Source organism: Numenius arquata, chromosome 9, assembly GCF_964106895.1.
Source record: "Numenius arquata chromosome 9, bNumArq3.hap1.1, whole genome shotgun sequence".
In the NCBI taxonomy this organism is placed as follows: Eukaryota; Metazoa; Chordata; class Aves; order Charadriiformes; family Scolopacidae; genus Numenius; species Numenius arquata.
Genome location: NC_133584.1, coordinates 26,825,914 through 26,844,801, shown reverse-complemented (window position 1 = coordinate 26,844,801; position 18,888 = coordinate 26,825,914). Strand labels below are relative to the sequence as shown.

The following is an 18,888-nucleotide window of genomic DNA, read 5'->3' as shown; positions in this document are numbered from 1 at the left end:
AACGGGTGAAGCATATAACATGAACTGATCCTTTTTACCAGGAAAGTGTTCATTCCCAACGGAGAGGCCAGTAAGGTTCTAACCTCTACTAAGGAAGTTCTGCCTGCAGTCAGTACATTACCATGAAAAAAGGACCTGAGGTTGCCATCTGATGATAGGACCTGTTTGGGAGCAATTCCAGCGTAAGGTACCACCTCACGCCCACCCACCACCACCTGCTCTCCCTTCTGCTCTGCCAGCACAGCTTGCTCTGTGGCTATAAACCAACCAGACCTGGATTAAGGACCCCCCGATCCACCCCACCTCCCAGAAACCAAACCAGCCAGGAAACACAAAAAGAGCACCAAGGCGGCTCTATCAGTTTGACCACGGTGTGGCTGCAGAAAGAGCCGTGTCGGCAAAAGAGTTAGTGGTGGCTGTGACAACGACAGAGGGGAAACAACAGCTAGAGAATACCTTTAGACCGTACTGTTTCCAAACTCTTCGTAATGTCAACTAACAACCGGAATCAAACGCTGCTACTGGATTTGAGAGAGTCCATTTGTACTTCCCGAGGCCACCTCCACCCCCAGCAGCGCTGCCCCTGCCCTTGGTGACTGCCCGGTCAGTCAGAGCAGCACCTTCTTCAGCACTCGTCAGAGGGACCTGCGCTGAACCACCCGATACGCTGCAAATCATAACCTGGGTCTCACAGGTTGTCAGGTCCCAGGTGCACGATGGTGCTTTAGGCCCTTGCTGCTACTTGCCGGAGTCTGGAATATTGGTGAGGTCTGAGAGTGCTGAGCAACGCTCCTCGTGTTTCCACGAACAGAACCAATTGGGCTTGAGTGTGCACCTGTAGCTTCTAGGGAGTATTCAGATCATTTCTGCTCTTTGGTGTTCAGACAAAAGGAAATCAGCCTCAACATTTTGACAATTTTTGTTTGTGCTTCTAAAATTCCTTTTAAGTTACCCTTCATCCATTTTAAACTTGCCATTAATGAGATTTACTGACCAGATCAATGACCATTGTGTCCTCAAATTCTTCGTTCATATCCTCTAGCTGACCTCGTGAGGACATCATTACATCTTCAAAGATGGGCTCGGCGTCATCTTCCATTAGACCTCGTCTGATTCAATAAAGAGAAAGAAGTCATTTCCAAGCATTTGAATTTCCCAACCATGATCTTTGTCATTAAAAAGAATAAACAAATCCTGTCCTTTAATGCTTTCACATAGAACCTTATGCTGAGGATAAAACCAGCACCGCTTTCTGTAATGGTAACTGGAAGAAAATCTTAGGTAAAACCAGATCTCGCACTTGCAGAGGCTGAAGCAGGAAGTCCCGGGTAAGATCATTATAAACAATAATTAAATTTGTCCCTAACAAGAAAAGGGCAATAACCTGACTGTGTTTGCTTGCCCTTTTCCAAAAAAGGGGTTACACTGTTTGTCAGGCTCACTGGTAAATCCATGGGAAGCCAGCAGTGAATCCAAGACCAGTTTCTAACGCTGTAAGGACCTGATCTTGCTGGAGACGCTGGCGCCCACCCTGACAGATGTGCTGGAGGCCTCGGCTGGATCGGCACCAGAGCCCGTAGCACCTCCTACAGCAGAACCCTTCTGTGTTCACCCACGTGTGTCCCCTCCACCAGCTGCTCAGCGGGACACCTCGGGAAAAGAGGATGCGGAGGGAAGAGGCATGAACAGGTTCACGGGAAAACTGGACAACAACTTGGAAGAGTTCACGGGGATTTACTGAACAGACGGATCATGGAACCCCCCCCCCAAAATGGAAACGGTTGAGGGCTGGGAGAGAATAAGGGGGTGCTGTGCCGTGTCCGGCTGCCCAGTTCACCTGGAACCTGCTTATGGCCACGGTCAGAGGCAGAGCTGGGCTAGAGGGGCCACACGGCCCGGTGTCCATTCCAGCATGACAAAGCTGTAACTCTGCCTTCCTCACAAGGGTTAAAATGCCACAGAAGTCACCAGCAAGGACCATTGAACACTTACACTGCATGCCTTACACCAGTTCTCCCTTTCATGTAGTTCATTCCTGTCCTGTCCTTTCGATTTAAATCTTCTAGCTTCTGTTGGCCCAGCCAAGATATCTGCATCTGGGGACTAACACACAGAAAGCAGCATTACGACTGAGGACACCGACAATTTGGAGGTGGCTGTTTTTAGACAGTATCTATCTCCTCAAGTTTTGTGCCTGGCCATGCTTCACGTTAAGATATTTAAATCACATCCATCATCGCACACGTCTTCTGGATTCCCTTCCACAACTTGTCTCCTCTCACTGTATGCGCACAAAAAAATTAATCCATTAATCGTTGCGATAAAAACAGCTACATAAAATGCTCGTTCATTAGTGTGACAGGCACCTGAAGCGGGAGCACTTCTCAAATTCATTTGATCGAATCCTACTTCACTCTCTCAGATCAGGTAAAATATGAGCAAAAATACATCCAAATTCATAACGGACACGTATCTTAAAACAAAAATGTCAGACAACACGAAAACCAAATTGCTTTTAAATATACACCCTGATCAACTTCAGCATCCAGTATCGTACCCACATGTTACCTTCGAGGCTGTACTTTTAATACCATCTAAATCCAGTAGTAGACAGCAACGCATTTGATAGGATTTGTGGACTGTAGAGAACGAAATAGGAGTAAGTTAAGTGCAGCTCTTCAAGAGCAACACCAGTTTTTATTGTATTATGTCCTAATAAGATGGACATAATAAACTGGGATAGCCCATGTGAAAACGACCTAGAACAACGTATTCTTGTGGATGTGATTAACCCCTTGTGTTCAGGAACTGACTGCTCTGGATTTATTTTACGCTTTAGCTCTCCCAGGCTGAGGGGCAGCGAAGTCGGGGCTCTCTGCTCACAGCATTCACCCGAGACGGGACGAACAGAGGTTCAAGCCCAGGGCGAAGAGCCTGGTTCAACTTCCCCCCGCCCCCAAAAGGGGAAGGTTCTCCCACAGCCTAAGGCAGTGCCTGCTCATCGGGGTTAGGAGGGAAACAGCGACGGGCACTTTCCATAACTAATTCAGTGTTCGCAGAGATTTAGCTTAGTGATAGGTGAGGTCAGAGAGGGTGAGAAATCAAGTTCTGCTTCCTCAACTTTCTTTGTTTTGTTTTTACTGCAGAGTAGAAAAAAAAAATGAGGAGAAACTGAGAGCCACAACATCTTCCATATTCTCTACAAGTTATGGGAACATCTGGGGAGGCAGGAGATTGGGAGGCAAATCCTTGACCTTGGAAAGGCAAGTAAGAGACATGAATTTAGACCTCTCATTCTGTGGGATAAAGGTAAAAAGATGCTGTGGGACCGATGTGAGCAGGGCTCTTTGTGGCCAGCTGGGAGGAAATCCTTGCCCAGGCTTGCCTTGCACTCACCGTTTACACACCAGCTCCCCTTCCTTCCGGCTGGGAACACTTCAGCCTGTGCCAGGCCCACCTGTATCCCTGCCTGCAGAGCAAACCAGCCCGGCCACCCTCTCTCACGGTGATGTGACATGGTTAACACGGGGAAAGAAAGTTGGCTGAACTCACGGATAGAAAGGCCAAATACTGTATGCGCTCCAAAAATTACTAGGTATTTGTAGCCAGCTGAGCTGTGACTATCTCGCGTGGTGGGCACTGATTAATGGATCCCATTGAGGTTGTATCTGTTGCCCTGCTGTGTGCCTGTTACACACACGCAAGGAGAGAGGTCATGCCTTCAAAAGAGAACATTTCTTTAGAAGTTGCTCAGATTTTTTGAGAGCCCGTGGTCACAAATGGGCAAAATTTAAGAGCTTCAACGTAGATGGTGGCATACATATACCCAAGTCACTTGAGACTGCAGAACATTTTACCTCTCCAGGGAAAAATGACCGTTATTAACTATTTGTATTTAGAAAGTACAATGATTAAAGAATGGAGGATGAAGCAGTAAAGTTTAAGATTAAGCAGGGTGAGTTCAAGAAGAATTGGGAAGCTGGGGAACGTGTATCAAGAAAAACACGATGGACAAAAGCTGGAGGAAAACCAAGAGGCATAATTGGGCTATTTTATACTATACTACATTGGTAGAAACCCAATTCATCTGGCCAGAAAAATATGGCTTTTTTATGCAAGATAAATCAGATCAGTACATTTGGCTATAAAAGTTATTAAAATAGTCTCCAAAACAGATATTGTTATTCTCTATCTGCAGATGAATAGCAATAACACATAATAGCATTCTCTGAAGATTTCTCTATTCTTAAATAACTACTGACAGGTAATAACCAACATTTTTCCCTTCTAAATGGAGGTAATAAAATGGGAGTTGAGTGACAAAAAGTACGTATAAATTTAGGGCAAAATAAAATTGCCTACAGGCAATTATCTCAGAAACAGGAATTATTAGCTCAGCAGCTGGAACTGGATTGAAGAGTTAATTGACAAGAAATCAGGATGTCGGGAGAACCTTAACTGTACCATGCCATAGGGCAGAGGGAAAGGAAAGGGAATATCTAACAGGCCTGTTAGAGAAACAGTTCGATCCAACCTGGGGGCACAAACACTAGGAAAATTTACCATAATCGCATGGTTACGCTATGAGATAATTTTAAACCCGATTTCATTACAATATGTCTTTCCTGGAAGTGAAAATAATTGAAGTATTGCTGAGCTGTAAGCCAACACATTTCCAGTTGTTTTTGCAAATAAACCCTGCATATATGGAGCCACAGACTGAGACTGTCTGCATCAATAATACACAACTCCTTTGCCTGGCTCACTGTACTCGATATCGAAATTCCAATACTTACTTGTGTAAAAAATCTTGTTCAGATCCCTGCTCCGACTCGTGCTCCTGGATCTGCTCTCCCATTTGTCTAGTGTTCTCTCGCAAGACAGTTGAGGTGAGCTGTGGTGCTTGCAGTGCCCCTGGAGTATGGATGTTTTCGTTCCTGTTCAGCCACGAGCCTTCCAGACTCTCATCTAGAAAAAAAGAATGTTTAAAATTACCGAGGCAGTTCTGGTAACGTGCAGTGTTTCTGCCTCCAGGATTCGTTCAGCCAATTCGCTGAACAAACACCATTCATGAGCAATGAGAGCCCTCCATCTACTCACACACTTCCATACGGTTCATTTTACTTGTGGCACCTTCTCCAAATTTGATTTTCAACTGGATAAACACTCAAAATGATAAAATTCTCAGCTCTGATTTTGTGTTCCTTTAAGGAAGGGTTACAAGGATTACTAGCAGCTATTCCCAACAACAATTTAAAGTAAAAATATTTACCAAACGAACAAAACCCCCCAAACACTGCAAACAAATATTGTATTACAGCACTACCTGAATTGTCGTGTGCCTTGCACAGATACAACAGAGAGAATCCCAGTTACTGAGTTTGCAATCTAAATATGAGAGTGTTAATCTCATCCGCATACAGCAAACAAGATACAGGTAAACTCTAAGATGAGGGTGGAGGCTCTGGCCCGCACGGATCTTTAGAAACTTTAGTAAGAAGCAGTTCAGCGGGGTACGGAGGGGGCACTTCAGAGAAGAGGAGTGGTCTGGCTGCTGTGAACTTTAAATAGTGATTTGGGGCAGTGTTATTTAGAGCAGACGGGAGGACTGGAGATGGGAAGGTGACTGCAGGAGTAGGTGGGATGCTGCGCTCATATTGCGGAGGGAGCAAAGAAGAGGGGAGACATGAGAATGTGATAAAACAGACAAGGGTAAAGGCAGGGGACACGTAGAAAAAAATAAATATAGGTTTCTGGAGCAAGTGAAAGATGGGGGAGATGACAAGAAAGGAGAAGACAGGATCACAGACTTACTAACAGGAAGAAATGTGTGGTGAGAAAGTAGATGGGGATGTCAGTGGATCTTTTAATTTTTTCCTATGTCTTTTATTATTCTTTGGCCATAAATGTTGCCTAAAAAGCTGCCTGATTATTTTTGGATTTATCTTTGCACCTTTTTTATGTTAGGAATTTTTTAAAAAATCCTCTTTATGTTTGATTTCCTTAAGGCATCGTGAAGAAATGTCACAGAGCAGATTTACTTTCAGGAGGAACAGGGAACGTTCTCCAACCCGGACAGTCAGCTGAACCCGATACACACTGGCTGTAGGTGAGAAAGGAACCAGAGGGGACTAGTTATGGTTCTTGGATGCAAGGATGGTTTCTGCAGCCATCCCGCCCTTGATTTAGTTCCTTTAGAGTGGAATTTAAAGAAAAAAAAAAAAACTTAGCAGGATTTAAAGAGAGCTCCGAATTTGTAACTGTACTGTCAGATTAAGATTAAAGATGGGATTTTTAGAAGAGTTATAAAAATATGTAAAGATAAAAAAGACAACAAAGACTTGTGTACATATTACATATAGACCATCAGTAATTTGCTCCTAAGACTGGTTCCTCATAGCTTAAGTTATACAGACGAGTGAACAGTAAGTACTTATTTCTGAGGATCTAATCTCTGATTATTTCATGAGCTCATTATTGGTACATACGAAATAAGATCTCGCTTGGGCAGAAATCTCTGTCTTCACATGAAAAATACAGACAACCTGGCTCCAGGTTTACTTGGCTTTCCTTTTTCCAGGTTTCAAAAGGAAGCGTATTTATGGCATAACACAATCAGTAATGCCTGTTGCACATGAAAGGAGCATCCAAAAATTAAGTAGGTGGTGTTCTTCCAGCTGCTTATATTATTGCGGAGCGCAGCGACAGTGACATTAGACCACTCTGCCTAAGGTAAGATAAATGCTGGGTGTCTTCTGATGACACGGTGTTGGTAGAATGTAAACAGACGCTCATACCCTCTGTAGATGTCAGAACCCTGTCAGACCCGCAGCGAGTCCTGGCACAGTCTGTATTGCAGCTGGATGACCTCCCGGTGGAAACGGCTGTACATTCACATCTTTCAGCAACTGAACAAATACCTGACTAACTGTGTATTTGGCCTACATAATTTTTAAGTCAGTTGTGTTTGTGGAAAATTCCGGACCGCAGCTGTTGCAAAGAAAGGGGATATTCAAATGGGAAGCGTTGCAAGTCAGTTCTCCCTTCTACTGACCATTGAAAGAGGAAAACACGAAAAAGCACGAGGCCAACAGTGCCATAAACATTACATCATGAGACTGAGACTTGCCTTACAGGGAAGCAAAGATGTTACTACACTTCCTAGGAAAAATAATGGGATATTAGTAGAATGTGATAAAATAGAATGAAAATAGTAACAAGAGGAAAGCAAAAACCCTCAGCAGTTGAATTCTGTGAAAATCATGGCATCCTAAAGGAAGCAAAACAGTATCTGAAGAAAGGAAGCAGTACTTTGTCTACCTAAACTCTCGGTTGGCAATAAGGAACTGAAGGGCTTGGCACACGTGCTGCTCGACATAAGCTGTGGTGGAGAATGGACCTGACTGCAGAAGTGCATACGGACAAACTTCTGAAGAACATTTTGGGAAACTGCTGTAGGTTCAGGCAAATTGGCATTAGGTTCCTCACTGAGGAGTTACTATCGTAGATACTGACCTTGGAAAAATCTCTGAAGTTTAAAGATCCCACTTACACCTACTCTAAATTTATATTCACAAAGGTACACACTACATCATATGGATTAACCAGGAACAGATGCAATCATGTAAGAAATTGGCTTTTACAGCCAAATTCCTGATAAACATGCCTGAAGTCACAGAAAGAGTAAATACAAACTGGATATCAATACAATTTTAAACAAAAAAAAAGGGGTCTTTTTAGTGTTCTCAAGTGGTCCTGCAAAATACAGATCTGTATCGGAATTTCTGCCCTGGGTTTGCTCTAACATCCTGTTGATTAACAACTGCTTCAGACTGAAGCACAGGCAGAACACCAGAAGTCCACGGCTGAGGAAGGTGTAGAGCAGATAACTCCACAAACACCTCCTCTTTCCAGCTTCAATAACAGCTTTTAACAGTTCTGAATCTGCAGACCTAATGAGGTTCAACAAGGGCAAATGTAGGGTGCTGCACCTGGGGAGGAAGAACCCCAGGCACCAGTATAGGTTAGGGATGGACCTGCTGGAAAGCACTTCTGAGGAGAAGGATCTGGGAGTCCTGGTGGATAGCAAACTTTCCATGAGCCAGCAATGTGCCCTTGTCACCAAGAGGGCCAATGGGATCCTGAGCTGCATAGGGAAGAGTGTGGCCAGTAGGTCGAGGGAGGTCATTCTCCCCCTCTACTCTGCACTGGTGAGGCCACAACTGGAATACTGCATCCAGTGCTGGGCTCCCCAGTTCAAGAGAGACAGGGAACTACTGGAGAGAGTCCAACGTAGAGCAAGTAAGATGATTAAGGGATTGGAGCATCTCCCTGATGAGGAAAGGCTCAAAGAGCTGGGGCTCTTTAGCCTGGAGAAGAGAAGGCTGAGGGGGGACCTTATCTATGTTTACAAGTACCTAAAGGGTGGGTTGAAGGATGATGGAGCTGGACTCTTTTCAGTGGTTTCCAGCGATAGGATGAGGGGCAACGGGCACAAGCTGGAACACGGGAAGTTCCATTCAAATATGAGGAAAAAACTTCTTTCCGGTGAGGGTGCCAGAGCCCTGGAACAGGCTGCCCAGGGAGGTCGTGGAGTCCCCTTCTCTGGAGATCTTCAAGACCCGCCTGGATGCAGTCCTGAGTGATGTGCTCTGGGCAACCCTGCTTTAGCAGGGGAGTTGGACGAGATGATCTCTAGAGGTCCCTTCCAACTCTGACAATTCTGTGATTCCGTGAAGGCAGACAGGAACAGGGACTTGCAATGGCATCTCCCAGAAAGACCTGTTCAAGCTTGAGAGGAATTTGCAGAACAGTGTCTTGTTCTTGTCTTGTCTTCTACATAGAGAATATATCCTATATTTCAGCAGTAATTGATAAACCATAAGGACTCCTAAGAATACATGGACAAAACGAGAAATACCTCTACCAGGCAACCTAAAACCGTACGAACCTTCTACTCTCTTTTTGTGGAGCGGTGGTCGTCCTTTCTTATTCCTCACTGAAGAGGCTTTGCTGCTGCTGCTCCCGCTGTTCACAGACATTCTATCATCTTCGCCACCCGTAACTAGGGAGTTTCTATAGGAGATGAGTGGAAGCCATACATCTTCTCTTCTTTCCATCATCTGTTCTGTCAGAAACTTCTCTAAGTAGGAGTGACTGGAAAAAAAAAAAAGACAATGAGTACAGAAGAGCAGCAGATTAATCTGCAACCCCTCTTCGTATTCTTGAGGGCTTAACACCAATCCCACGGAGGGTTCCCTTATTTTAACTTAATAACATATGCTGATAGGGTGTTGTATCTGACCCGGTAAGTACACATGTTCCCTCCAAACAAAATCACGTGGTTAATCATGCACAGGTTACCCACAGATAAACAATACAAAATGTTCTCCTCCCCAACATCTTCCTCCCACACTTCTCCACGATCGCTCAAGCACAGCACGCTCTACTGGAATTCCTTTTCTATTTTGCACAGCGAGGAAGCCACTTGTATGTATCGCTACTGTGTCGGCAGACAGACGGAACTGGAATCGCTGTTGTGAGGATGTAGGATATCCTCTTGCCTCTTGGAACAGGAAAAATGGTTTCCTCAAATGCAAACGGCTATTTTTCAATTAAAAAACCTGCAGATCTGTTCCACTGCCACAGAGAAGCCCAATGCTCACTTGTTAACTTAAGCGAGGAACCCTAGATGTGGTCTGGAGGACACTTGGGTTGTTTTCTTTTTCTATTGGTTATTTAATCATGGTATTAGAAGTAGTCCTTAAAATGAATATGCAAATCCACATGAAAGCCATTCTAATGAATTTTAAGCTGCCGAAGCAGGCATTCAGAATTCAGGCAAGAGACCCTCAGGATCCTTAAACATCACCTCTACCCTTCCTGCAAATAGCTTGGGGTGCACCCTTGGATCATGATTTCATGGAATCATTTCACATTGCCAGGTTATCATCGGTGGGAGTCAACCCCCAACATTCTGCACGGAAATGAACTCTCTCCATGAACAGCTCATGGCAGGCTCAGTCACGGCAGATCCGTACGTGATGTAGGCATCAGCACAGGCCAAGGAGCCACACTGCATACGCCTGGGTAACAATCACAACCCCGTTTTAATGGGATTTTGTTTTGATTCAGTAAATAGGATGACTTTGCTCAAAGTCATGACTTTAGAGAATTTATCTGCGGAATAATCTTGGAAAGGAGTATCTTTTCCGCCATCCAATTTATATTCATAAAACCAGAGCGCACAGGTTATGTCCGTAGTGTGAAGAAGGAAAAACTACACCACTTGGGGGGTTCTTTGTGATTAGATGCCAAACTTGAGACAATTTTGCTCAGCATTTTAGAGGAGCTTCATAGCGGCAGTTCTTACCAGCTTCAACGAGGATAGAAACTCTGAATTTCTAGAAGTAAGAACACCTCGCTGAGGCTCTGTCTCATCTGACTTCAGACACCCACTAGTCACTTGTCTAGCCTAAGCTAACGGTCTCTATTGGAGAGAAATAAATGGAAATAAATGTCTCCACAGGGCATTTCACCTCTACACTGTCTCAGATTAATTCCTCTGCCTTTCCCTGCCTATGGGTTTGTAACCGTGTTAGTATAATTTATATTTTTTTGGCTAGGTGTAAGAGCCTGGCACCTTAAATGCACAGTTTTATATAAGTCCATAGATTTAAATAAATCCATAAATGGCTATCACTAATTCTGGAGGTTATTCATAAAATGAGAAACAGAATAAATAAATAAATAGGATGGGGAAAATGGAATCAAACCAATGCTGAGGCCCCATTCCCAAACTGGAAACATCTCCTCCCTTTTCTCCCTCCAGATAAGAAAGCCGGCAGAACACCACAAAGGCAGGAGGAGCCCTGCAAAAGAGCACCTCTTTGCTGAACTGTGGCAGGACTGGTATTTTGTACCAAGGGCAGATGGCACATGCAGACATATCACCTAGATAATTTTTTTGGGGGGGGTTGGGAAGCTCAGCTGGAGGTCTTCTGGGACAGGGAACATGTGCCCTTGAGACTTTCAGGGTTATTCTAGAGGACTTTTGGCTCCAGACTAGGAGCCCATTGCTGAGTTCAGGGACAGTCACTTGGCACGAGGAGATCAAACCAGGGAGGGAGGTAAATGATCCTGTAGACGGGACTTCTCCACCAGATGGTGGTCATGTACCTTCCTGCTCACAGGCAACCCCTTTGGAGGGAGGGGGAGAGGTCCCTGTGGATTGGAGGAGTCAAGCTACAGAGAAGGGCAAATCAACTCCCCAGAGCAGAGCCAAGTATGTAACGCCGGAGAAGCTCCATGGGCAACGTAGCCACTGTCTGCTGGGTGCAAACATGACAACTCCCAAGGACAGGAATGCAGGGATCTCCAGAAGAAATCTTTTCATATAAGCAAGTTGTCTTGACTCTTTTCATAGTCCCCACAGCCAATGGAACCGAGGGCATGTCTGAACTCGTCTTAAAACAGTCGTTTAGCACAGATCGGATAAATCATGCCCTAAAGGATCTATTACTTTTCACTGATCTTCACATTCAGGTGAAGTAAATAGCTCAGATACAGATGACTATAATAAAGATAGCTAAAAGCAGGAGAGATGGATTCCACCACAGCAGTATTTACAGTAGTGGTTGTGTTTGTGGGCACCAACAAGTGGGAGAAGCTTTGAGAAAAAATTTCAAATGGCAACGTAGAAGGTGAAGGAACAAGATCTCCTGAAGTACTGAATCTCCTGTAAAAGATCGGGTCCAATTAAGCTGCCACGTAAACTGTACAGAATGGTGTCGCTTCAAATTTTCTACACTGGAGAAACCCGTGGAAGGACGATGACTGTACAGGAAGGATAAACTTCACTAAATTAAATAGGAATCAGGCTAATGGCACTTAAACTAACAGATGTAGGAGAATCTACGGTTCAGCTAGGAAGATAGTCATAAAATCCCATTATCCTTCAGTCCTGTCCTGAAGAACAGGACAGAGGTTGACAAGATTCAAGGATATAACAATGAAGAGCAGCTTCAAAACCTGTGTGTCACACCAGCCCCACTGGATCATCCAGTTCTCAAGCTCCTTTAACTATTTCTTCTACTGTGTTTGCTGGATTGATAAATTATTGATACAGTAAAAAAACCAAATTGGTTCAAGTGTATATATGTTAAAAATTATACGCAGTTAACTGAAACGCATTTCTTGTAACACAGATAAAGCTATAATATTCATAATCGTTAACCCTAATAGAGAAGTTCTTTAAAACAATTGCCTTCCCAGAAAAACTACAGAGAAGTTTGACAGGAAGAGTCAGTTGAGGTAGTTATGGTAGATATATACGACTTACACTCATTGTGCTTAAAAACTGACTGGGAAGATATCTATAACCGTAAATCAGATCTGGCAATTGCATTTTTTAAATGGTCATAAAGTTATTCAAGGAATTCAGTTCCACACTGGGCACATAGTGCTTGGCTGATTTTTGACTGGAAGTCCTTTTCCTTTTTCCCTTACTCCTTCTGCGCTGTGCCCAAATCCTGGCCGTTTCCTACAAAACGTATTAGAAATGTAGAGCGTTGTCTCCCCAGTGACGCTGACAGCGTCTTCCCCATGAACTTGCCCTCCATAACGCAGTTTTCTCTTTGTCAGTTCTGTTGATACCCGCAGCCCCTCTTGACAGTCTGTTTCAATGTTGCTCATAAAATAGTATTTCTTGCTCTTTATTCAGTTCTTAGCAGCAGTACCTCTGATTTATTTCCAGTATTTCATCTGCAGTAATTACCCACCACATCAAATCCAGGCGGCCGGTTCTCTACCACCCTGCTCTGCTCTAACCAACAACGGTGTCTCTCTGGGCCTCTTCCTCTATCCCGTCGTGCCAGTAACAGAAGCCTTGACAAACCCTTATTTCCCAGTTTGACTCAATATATTAAAATAAACAATAAATATCTCTTTACATTTTATGTAAATGTCTAACAGAAACAGATGTTACTGCAGTGTTACAGGCCTGTAAATCTCCTGCACTGCTAACATTTCACTTCTTTTTCCTTCTAGCCTGAAAAAAAGGTTGGTTTTTATTTTCAGTGCCCCACGGGAAATTTTAAGGAACGCTGTTTTGTGAGGTCTCAGACTCACCTCATCAGTGCATCTGACTCTCCTTTTCTTATTTAGTTTTATTACTTTAAACTGATGAATGACTACGTATGTGAAATGTCTCACTGGGACTTCCTACAGCCCCCCCCTTTAGATTGTGAAAACCTCGGAGCTTAAGCACACGCTGCAGTGATCGACAGAGCCCAGCAAAACCCACAGAAGAAACGGAGCGTTACTTACACAGTCTTTTTGTCCTGTCGCAAGAGTTTAGAAGAAAATTCACTAAGCACTTCAAGGAAAGCAAGGTTAGGAGGTGGATAGTCTTGTCCTTTTTGATTCTGATATTTGAAGGCAAATTCTATGCCATCTCTACAGTAAAGAAATGTTAACATTTTCAGACATTTTTAACAAAATTAAAATGTTTCCCAAAATCTGAACTGTGATGAAATTCTTTCTATCTTTATAACCCATCAGAACTTTTTTTTTCCCATTACTAGCAAACAGCTGCTTTTGGACAAAGAGGAATCAAACGTTCCCTCTTGATTTGTGAGGCTTCGATCTCAAAGACAAGGTATTGCCAGTCCCATGGTAAGAAGGAACTTTCCACAATCTAAGAAACTTGGCAGGTGCCAAAAGCCACTGCCTTGGCGGGAATCGCCAACTGGCTCGCTCTTGGTTCTGCATGAGGCAGAAGCTTGTAATATGAATAATATATAAGATATAACAAGATACAACTTCTGTATCAAGAGTCAGAGAAGAGACTTTACTTACCAGGACATTGATACATCCATCTCTGTCTTATCTTTGCTTTATCATTTGAGACTAAAAACAATTTCCTTTTCGTTATCCAATAAGGGCATGTGGACGTCTTGATTTCTCTTTCGGTGGCCCAGGAAAGCGTCTGGTAGCATTTTGATCATGCCTTGCTACTCTTAGACTTAATGACTTAGTCTCTGAGAGAGCAAACTTTAATATTCTAACCCTTTTATGGCATGGGAAACTCAGAATTTAAATTTAGTCAGCACCTCTCTATACTTTCCTACGCAGCAGTTACATAAAAAGCATCAATCCAATTAAAAAAAAAAAAATCAAAAATATTTTTGGATTATTGTTTTATAAAAGCCCTTGGTGCCCGCAGAATCCACAGTGGGGTGGTACAAAGCACTATGTACACGCTGTATCCATTAGATACACTCCACACAAATATGTATAATACCAGTGGCTTTACCAGAGATAGAGAAATAAGGCCATTCCAATAAATTCCAACAAATAATTAGGTAGCAGCTAGTTTAGTTTTACTTCCTTACATACATACATGTACACCCCCCCCCCCCATTTTCTATACACACTAGAAAAATATATCAGTATTCCAGGACCTGTTAAGATTACGTACCTTTAGAAAAGGTACGCTGAGCAAAGGTTGTAATCGGAATATAATATAAAAATCTAGTTTATTTACCACCACTCACTTGTGTAGTGTGGCCACGGCCTCTCTTGTCTTGATCTGGTCCAAGCCAAAAGTGAGGGCAAACCGACGGGCCAGTTCCTTAATTCCACTCACGTGGGCAGATGTCCTGTCCAAATTGGGACCTTGCTCCTGAACAAGCTCGTTAAACAGCTAGAGAAAGAATTCCATCGTTAACACCTGTGAGCCACGAAACGCTTTTCTTGAAGAAAGCTTTTGTTCTTAACCCGTTATGGCTAAGAGTGGGCATTACAACGACATACATTCATCTTCTAATCCGCTCCCCTTCCCAGACTTCCTTCTGTGTCGCTGCTGGTTGTCCCTTGTCCCCCACCTTGTGCTTAAACACAATTTTGCACTTACCTTCACTGAATTGCACCTATTATTCACCCAATTCATCAAGAGGGTTTTGCCTTCTTATGCTGCTTTCTAAAACGCTGACATCGCCCATCAGATCAGCATCTTCTTTGAATTTAGGGAGCAAAATTGCTATTCCATCATTCAAGGCTTAATGAATATCTGAGCAGCATTACTGGGTAAATGCCTTCAAAGCCAGCTTGATAATGCCCTTTCGCTACAATAATGAACTACTCATTAGTTTCCCAATCAGTTCTAGGTCTGCCATTTAGACCACATTTTTCTAACTTGCTAACGAGAATATCAAGGGAGACCGTGTCAGCGACAACATTAAATCTACTGTTTCTCTGATATCCAAAAGCTCCGTTACCATATAATTAATGAAAGCAGCTTAATTTGACATGATTTCTCCTTGACAAATTCATACTGGCTGTTACCTGTCATTTAGGCACTTGCAAATAGTTTGTCTCGTTATTTTTTTTTTTTTCATGAAATGATATTAGGCTGATCCATGGCACCTGGCTTCTTCCTCGCTCCAAGATTTAAAGACAGGAACTACTTCAACACTCGCCGATTCTTCTGGAAGTATATCTGGTTTTCTCAAATTCTCACTGATCTCTCTCAGCTTCCAAGATTGCTCCAGGAAATCCCTTAGTACTCTGGGATGAGTTTGGGGAGGCCCAGCTGATTTGAAAACATCTAATTTATAGAAGTGATTTCTCCATGTAATGGATATAGCTGGTACTTCAAGGGCCTAAATGGTATTTAGTGAAGCGCACACTGTGCTGTTGGCAGAACGAGGATGGATCTCACCATCAAGCCAGTAATTTATAGTTGATGTAAAGCAAATTTTTCCGGGAAAAAACCACGTTTAACAATATTGGAAGACTTAAACTAATTAGCTTGACGTTTGAAAAAATCAATCAAGTATTTAGACAAAATGTAAAGAAGATGCATTACTTCCAGCTAATTGTAAGAAGAAAAAGTCATCCTAATTCTTCTTGTTCACCAGGTAGCAAATGCTATGAATCAGCTTGGACCAAACTGCCCTCGAGGTTCTTCTCTCTCTTTCTTCCGTTTCAATCTGACCAATACTTTGCCGGTGTGGGCTTAAGGAGACAGAGGTCACGGAGACAAATGAACAGTGACAGCCTGAACTGAGGAGCAGGATAATCTCTTAACAGAAGTGTAGTGTTTTCGCTTCATTGTAAAGGGCACCAGAGAAAATCCTGCCCGGTATTTTTTGCAGTGAGGCATTTCTAACAAAAATCAATATTCTTACCTGTTGCAAACTGAGAATGAGTGTCTTCGCACACTGGATTTTATCAATTTGCCTTGTTTTGCTCAGGGTTTCCTTAATGATGTCTCCATAGTCATTGTAGTACTAGGAAAAAACATGAAAAAAACCCCTCTTTAAATCTTTAAATTGAACCTCTTATACAATTTCTTACAATTTTCCTGAGAGAAAGATTACTTGGAATTCTTGTTTTGAAAAGGCAGCAGTTGCCAAAAACCCAGTCTCAAATCCAGGTTTCTTTGCGAGTGGGGGGCAACGTTTCAATACCAAAATGTAAACTCGCTGGTAGCCTGCCCCCACTGAGGAGATAAGGAACTTCTGCATTTGTTATTACCTTTTGTAATAAATATGTTGAAAAACAAACAAAGGAGTATTTCCTACTCCAAACTAAATATTTGATGCAAGTGACCCATGACTGCAAATTCTAAGAAGTGACGTTACGTTGAAGCAACACAGCCTTGGCCACCGGCACACAGGTGTGGAGCTCCAGGTACAGCACCAGGGGAGCTGGGTGGCCAAGGACAGAATTTGCTGAAGCCGGGAAGCGGAGTGAGGTATTGGTCAGTATGAACTGCTGATTTTCTTTACGTTACGAGAAGGGTTGCTGAAAACCACGGCCTATGGTACTAACCACTTGGGTAGAAAAGCCTGTATAATCATTAAAACTTCCAGGCTGAGAATATATATATTTTTTTTTCCCCAAGCAGTACTCTTTCAGCCTCATTAATATTTCTGCATTTGCAACCACTTATTTTCTTTCCCTGTTAGATGTTGATACAGAGATCCTTCTAGTTTGTATTCTAATTTAAATTCAATTTCTCTCACTCTCCCCCAATTTCAGGAGCAGGAGGGGAGTGGGGAGAGGAGAGCAGCCTAGAGCAGCAGGCAGGAACCTAACCTGGATTGTGACAGCTTCAGCGTGAAACTCCTGCTCTGGAGAAATTCCCTAAGCGAGAGTCACCCTGAGCAGTGACCTGGCTGATGGCTACAGCGTGCGCTGGGGACTTCCATTGTCCTGTGCGCTCCCAGTGAACAGGAGGAGGATTTAAACTTAAATCCTTTCTATTTCACATCAACATCTCAAACCTGCTCCCCACTCCAGGTTTGCCTCCCCGATTGGCATCTTTGTGATGAGGAATCCCTCACAGCGGGACGATGTGATAGGATCCGAGGGGCTCCGTGCTGCTTGGCAGCGCCAGGACTGCAAACGTGCCTCTCTTCTGGAAGGAAAACTCAAGACACACAGGGTGCAGTGGAAGCTGGGCAGCAAGTCTTTCTGAATTTCAGTGGGCCTAAATAATTCACTTTATGTATACCCACTTCCATCAATACTGTGTGGAGATTTCAGAAGTGTCCAACCTTTACCCACTGCAACGGGAAGGGAGAGAAAGAGGGGCCCTGACTTCACTTGGGCAGGAGAACACACAGAGCTGTACCTTCATATAGTGTTTGAAGATATCTGCTGCTGCATGCATGTCCACAATGTCATAAATGATCAGCTTGCTAAAGGCAGCCAGAAGGTTTCTTCTCTTATGTAAAGCTTCTATTTTGTTGGCTTCATCTTCTTCATCTCCCTCTGAAAGCATCAACAACAATAAAATGTTTGTAAGTAACTGCTATGTTCTCCTGCAACTTTATCCAAGAGTAGCTTTTAGGAAAAAATCAATTCTTTACAATGAAGCAAGATTGTTGCAGGAGAAGCTGGAATGAAAGGTGGTCATTCTCGAGTCCTGCCTATGCTAGGATTTTCAGGGAAGTTCAGGAACGTGACACACCACTGACCACGGATGGTATCTATAGTCCTGCGTAGGTACAGAACATAACCCACATGGAACCGAATCACTTATTTTCTTTACCCCATGAAAGGCCAGAGTGAAGACTTGCTAAACGCTCTTTGCCTAACTTCTGAAACACAGGCCATTTGGAGATGCTTCGTTAACACGACAAAGCTATGAACATTTCATAGAAGGAAAACTGGGAACAGCAATGTTGTATTGCACGCCTTGGATTTTCAGGTATGAAGTGGATGGCTCTAAAGCACCAATAACACGAGGAAGTAAAATTCAGTTGTAAGAAACATTAGCATCGAAGGGCAGTGTCATGAGTATTAAGTCCCCACGCAAGACTCCACTCTGTGAACGAAACTATAGACGTAAGATGTTAAATATAATATCACGTAATAAAAGCATAGTCCACATCTTATATAAGAAAATGAAATCAGTTGTAACAGTTGTGATGAAAGTAAATATTCTGTGTTATTTAGAAGAGCTTATTCTTGGAAGGAATCTTCCAACCACAGAGCTGTGGCGGGGGCAGGAGGGGACACAGAGTCACTGCCACTCTCTTGCTGCTCCCTTACTAGAGTCCCCACAGAGCCACAGCGCTCCAGTCGCATATTTCATCACGGAAACCTCCTACAAGCGGTGGAGCTGACTGAATACAGCCGCATGCTTTAATCCTGAGATGCTTTAACCCCCAGAACTGAAGCCCATTAGCACGCTCCGCACCCCTCCGCCTCTTCTCTTAATTTCTTTTTATTATCATGACTGATGTGGTCCAGACACCGACAGTTATAAATGGTCAGACTGACTTCATGGAGTCAGAGTAGCGTTAGGGAATGGCAGTTACATACAAAGATCTTCACCCATCTTTTTGCTGCCTTCCCAGTCCAATCACAGGATGT

The 18,888-nt window shown here is 43.3% G+C and overlaps 1 protein-coding gene across 2 annotated transcripts in view; it reads right to left on the bottom strand.

The window, feature by feature from the left end:
- STAG1 (STAG1 cohesin complex component) overlaps positions 1 to 18,888 on the bottom strand; it is a 150,202-nt gene that overhangs the window by 1,959 nt on the left and 129,355 nt on the right. The window contains exons 24-31 of one of the 2 annotated variants that reach the window (XM_074153156.1): positions 17,642 to 17,781; positions 16,191 to 16,292; positions 14,556 to 14,704; positions 13,327 to 13,455; positions 8,951 to 9,156; positions 4,797 to 4,968; positions 1,993 to 2,103; positions 995 to 1,109 (exon numbers count right to left, since the gene is read on the bottom strand). In XM_074153156.1, coding sequence (XP_074009257.1) covers positions 995 to 1,109; positions 1,993 to 2,103; positions 4,797 to 4,968; positions 8,951 to 9,156; positions 13,327 to 13,455; positions 14,556 to 14,704; positions 16,191 to 16,292; positions 17,642 to 17,781 — 1,124 coding nt within the window. The remainder of the gene's footprint in view (positions 1 to 994; positions 1,110 to 1,992; positions 2,104 to 4,796; positions 4,969 to 8,950; positions 9,157 to 13,326; positions 13,456 to 14,555; positions 14,705 to 16,190; positions 16,293 to 17,641; positions 17,782 to 18,888) is intronic. The other variant, XM_074153157.1, reaches the window with a different exon arrangement.